The following is a 5,134-nucleotide window of genomic DNA, read 5'->3' as shown; positions in this document are numbered from 1 at the left end:
GTATGTCAAATAGAGTTATTAACATTTTTGCAAAAAGATAATATGGTCATTTTTACATCATGTTCTATCTAGTTCTATTGTTACCAAACAGTTTCAGGCAGCTTGTGTTGTTATGATCTAGTCTTACCAAACGCTATACAAATTATTTGTCATGTCCAATCCAATTTTGTTAGTCCAATTCTGTTCAGTCCAGTCCAGTCCAATCTAATTATGTTCCACCCAGTTCATCTACCAAATGGTACCTTAAGAATTAAAGGTCATTTTGGGAATTGACATGTACCCTTTTGACATGAACACTTATGAGATGGTTTCCCTTTATAGTCGCAAACATGAAGATCAGATCTTCAAATACAATGCAATAAAACACACTATTCCATCATTGCATTGCTAGTTAAATTAAAGTAGCAATGAAAATAGGTCTAAAACCGGAAAACCGAAAATCGGAAATTTTGGTACTTTTTGCCTTATTTTCATTTATACCCTTTTCGCCATATTACTATTATACTCTCCAAAAATAAAAATAAAAAAAATACAACTAGTTTTGATACCCATGTTTATAGACATGTAAGTTAGCCAATACATATCAAAATAAGCTCTTTCTTAAGCATAAAATTAAACCAAAACATTGAACAACATTCAAATAAAAACTAATTAAAAGAAACAACCCAAACGGACTAATAATAAAGCAGTTACGACAGTTTAAAATGGACTATACTCGGATACCCGTTTTAGGCGTATATTAATACCTGATACCAGGACCATTTTAACATATTCACATTTCTACCTTAGGGGAATAAGAACATATAAATAAAATTTTCTTTGTTTTGTGTAAAGTGTAAACTATCTATCTGCATTTCAAACTAGGCATACATATGTTATATATATATATACATACACACACACGATATAATAATCATATAATAATGATACATGATAAGAGAAGAAAAACAACCACTATAAAAGTTAAAACTAAATCACTACTATTCTCATCTGCTATCCGATGGTAGCCTGTATGTTCGTGAGATTCTGATCTGAACCACAAAAAAATAACATAATTTTTACTATATAAATTAATCCAAACCACATGTATGTATATATATATATATATATATATATATATATATATATATATATTCATTTTCATTTATAGCATCAAACGATGAATGTTTTTCAGATTAAAGCAATAATGGTTTTATTATTTTTTGGAGATTTACCTGTGCAAATGCATAAATTGCACGCAAGATTCTTGCATAATCAGTTCCAAGCATTTGAATAACAATGTCTGCTAGTAATGTTCCCCATAGCCTTCATAAACAAATATAAATAAATATAAATAAATAAATAAATAAATGCAGTATTTATTAGTGGAAGGGTAAAAAGGGAATAATACATAGGGCCAAGTAACACCATTATGCTCCTAACTCCAAGATATCGCGATGCAGCACCTGCTAACCCCTGTTCACAAAATCACCAATCCATAAACAATATTATTATTAAAAAAAATTCATAACTTAAATAAATAGATTATGATAATATTAATATAAATATAATTATATTTATATCCAAATCCAATCACCTGTTTTGCTGCAAGTAAAGCTGCTCTTGACTCCAAGTTTATAGCTGCCATTCTTCCACCCTGATAACAATCATAACATTAACATATCACATATATATATATATATATATATATATATATATATATATATATATATATATATATATATATATATATATATATATACCTCTTTGAGAACTTCCTTCTTTATTTGATAATTGGCTGCTTCCACTAACACTTTGCCTGATAATTTACTTGATATCTACAACACCACATGAATTTTTTTTCATTTTTTTTAAGTTGAGAATTCAATTTATGAAAATATATTCAAAAGTAATTTCTTACGAAATTGTAGAGCTTTCCCACTGTAAACATCCCTCCACCCTATAAAACCAAAAGTAAAGAAAAGGAATAAATGCAATAAATAGCAACATACTTTTATTTATTCATGAAATCTACATGATTATATCATTTTTTTCAAAGTACAATGTTGTAATAGCAAAAAAGTGAAAACAAATCATTGAAAGTATGTTTTCATTTCTTGCATTTAGCCCTTAGTAAAAACATTTTTCTAATAACCAAAAGAGAACATAAATATAAGGGGCAAAAGAGAAATATGTAAAAAGAATTATTATTATTATTCATATTTCATAAATAAGTAAAACCTTCAGAATTGTTGAAAAGATCTCTTCAGCTCCATGTCCTAAAGCAGCAAAAGCCTGCACTTTCCATGGACTTAAGCCAACTTGTAAACTATCAGAAGTTTTTTTCAAGCTTCTTGAACCTTCACTGCAAACATTTTTTCAAAATATAAAATGTGCCAATATACAGCATCACTTGTAGACACAAGGGCAAATTGGTCATTTACTCTTATTCAGTCTAAAAAAGAAACAATCTTTCTTCATTAAACATAAACACTTCCCCTAGGCATACATCATTTATCCATTCAACATCTTATCCATACATCACTTAATAGAAAGTCTGCAATTTTTCTAATAAAGTAAATTGAAAAATACTAAAAAAAGACAATATTTTGATTTTTGAGTATTTACTTTACCTTGAGTACTCCTGCAACAAGTGAAGGAAAATTTCTACTTCCAAATCTTCGGTTGATATTTTTGTTGAACAAGGTATTTTTAGTTCTTTTCTCACACCAAGCAAAACATTCCTATATGTAGGCCTCCAACCCCTGAAAATAACTACTAACATAAACGTAAAATTACCAAATTACCCCTACCTCTAAGGAACTGATTATCTGATTCCGATTCTTCAATTCACAATCACTTAAAAACCATACATACAAACACACTCGAAGGGCATGAGTTTGGAATATATTAACATCTTGTTTGCAACTTCAACTCAAAAGATGTAAATTACCTAATTGTCCCTAACTTTACCTCAATGAAGATCGAGCATCAGCTGCAAGGAAGAAGAATCTTGATTCCAAAATCCTTATAAACTCCTCTCTCTCTTCAGGATCCTCCTCAATCATTACATAATCAATTTCGGATGGTTTTGCTATGGACTTCAACAATGGACTAAAGTAACTGGATTGAAAAGTTTTTTGACATAATTAGTATGAAGATTATCCAAAAATTACATAGATTCATGTCAAAAAAGTTGTAATTTTTTGTAGGGTTGCATAAGAAAACATTCATATTCCCACAAAATCATATATACAGTTTTTTTGACTTCAAGACAAGAGTGAATAGGTTACACCTTGTTCCAAAAAGAATTTTTTCCACCTCATATAGTTCAGAGCCTGTAGCCAACTGAAGAACAGAATGTAGTTCAGAATCTAACACTCCTGTAGATTAAATCAATAAGGCAAAGATCATATATGAGAAACCATAGAGATTAATATTCAGATTTCGCTATATTGTACTAAAATGCGCATGGGATTTCCTTTCTGGAACTATCAATAAGGAAAAGTTCACATATGGTGGTTTACATATCGAAATCAGATAGTTCACATATGGATATTTATATAATTTCACATTTTTCTGAATGATCTAAATGCACATTCGCCCTAAAAGAAACTATGTCAATTTCGAAACATATTTGAGTCTCTGAAATCGAAATCAGATAAAAGTACATATTTAAACAATGATCGATAAGCTTTAAGTGCTACTTGAAGAACGACAAACAAGCAACATTACACTAAGCCCAATTTCTTATATACCTTGGTCTCGTGAAGAAATAGCATGAGGACAAATACTCAGAAGCCTTGCACCATTATAGCGCAAACGGGGATTCAATTCCTGCAATAACACAACACCCATCTCATCTTCGAATCAAAAATGTCGATACAAATAAGAAACAGCAAACATAATCAGAAACCAAGGGACAGAGGGAGATGAATACCGCGCAATGAGTGAAATTGGTGGTAATTGGCGAAAGCGTATGGTGCGTGTAAAGCGAGGAGAGGGGATTGAAGGTTGTTACAGACATTTTTAGGACACTTCTCCTCTCTACTCTTTGCCTTTAGCAGAGTTTGTGCAGTCCAATCTCTCCCCCTCTCCATGTTATCAATATCAGAAACTTGTAATTTTGGTCCACCTAGTTTGAGTTTCGTTTTTATAGTCCCTAAACTGAGCTTTTTGTAACATTAAGATGCATAGTTAATCTTTTTTTATTGCACAAAGTTCACACGTGCTCATGCAAACATTAAGAACTAGTGTGATGATTATTTAGTGATGAAATATATATTTACAAGGTTTCATAACGAATCATTTATGATGATATCAGTTAGGTGACAAATATATAAATAATATATTGATTTTAGTTGGTTTTATAGCATTTTTCTTTCATTTCTTCCTATATTAGCAATGTACATGACAAATCTACCTAATTATCTTTAGGGGTATTGATCGGGTAATTTTTTCGGGTTTCGGGTAATTCGGGTTTTTTATGTTAAAAAAAATAGCTGTTACCCGACCCAAATTAAATCCGGGTTTGGGTAATTCGGGTAATGGGTCGGGTTTGGGTAATTCAGGTATTACCCAAAATATATATTTTTTTTTAATTGCACCTGAAAATAAATTTAATGCAATAAATACGTCGTGTTTTATTAGTCTTGTTTATATAAACAAACGAGGCATAAACGAAGTTACTCAAACTTTGAACATTGAGATTTTTTATTCAATAATACGTGAGATATCAAGTAATCTTTTAATAGCTTAATCCAATCTAATATAATGTTAAAAAAACAAATACTTGAAGATCTTAGTTTAAAAGTTTAAAATGTTTAAGATAATTGTAGCCATAAGTTTTGTTGACTGGAGGTTCGAAAGGATCAGGATTGTTCTCTGTTTGATTTTCTTTGGGAGGGTTCGATTCTGATTCACCTCCAAGTGTGTTATGGACTTGGTCATCTATGTGAATTTCTTCATCAACGGACTCCGATGAAGATAAACGTCAGTTCGAAATCATAGACATGTCTTGATGATGAGGGCTTTTACAGAGAGTGAAATGAAGAGGAGCATAGGAGCGGCAATGGTAGTGTTCTCATAATCGAACATGAACTCCGTGGAATGTTCTTCGTTAGGGTCAGGATGTAAGGCATCATGATGAGGAGAC

The 5,134-nt window shown here is 30.9% G+C and overlaps 1 protein-coding gene across 1 annotated transcript; it reads right to left on the bottom strand.

Annotated features, from left to right (window-relative positions):
• Window positions 1–785: 785 nt before the first annotated feature.
• On the bottom strand, window positions 786–4,074 carry LOC111893803 (uncharacterized). The gene is made up of 12 exons (XM_052768296.1): window positions 3,920–4,074; window positions 3,738–3,816; window positions 3,275–3,362; window positions 2,953–3,102; window positions 2,613–2,744; window positions 2,221–2,344; window positions 1,901–1,939; window positions 1,743–1,817; window positions 1,577–1,636; window positions 1,391–1,455; window positions 1,215–1,305; window positions 786–1,031 (listed from the first exon to the last, which is right to left on the bottom strand). Exons 1-12 carry the CDS (start codon window positions 4,004–4,006, stop codon window positions 987–989), a joined length of 1,035 nt encoding a protein of 344 aa, XP_052624256.1. The 5' UTR covers window positions 4,007–4,074; the 3' UTR covers window positions 786–986.
• Window positions 4,075–5,134: the final 1,060 nt, after the last annotated feature.

Source organism: Lactuca sativa, chromosome 2, assembly GCF_002870075.4.
Source record: "Lactuca sativa cultivar Salinas chromosome 2, Lsat_Salinas_v11, whole genome shotgun sequence".
Lineage (NCBI taxonomy): Eukaryota > Viridiplantae > Streptophyta > Magnoliopsida > Asterales > Asteraceae > Lactuca > Lactuca sativa.
Note: the sequence above shows the minus strand (reverse complement) of the source record. Positions and strands in the feature narration are given on the sequence as shown.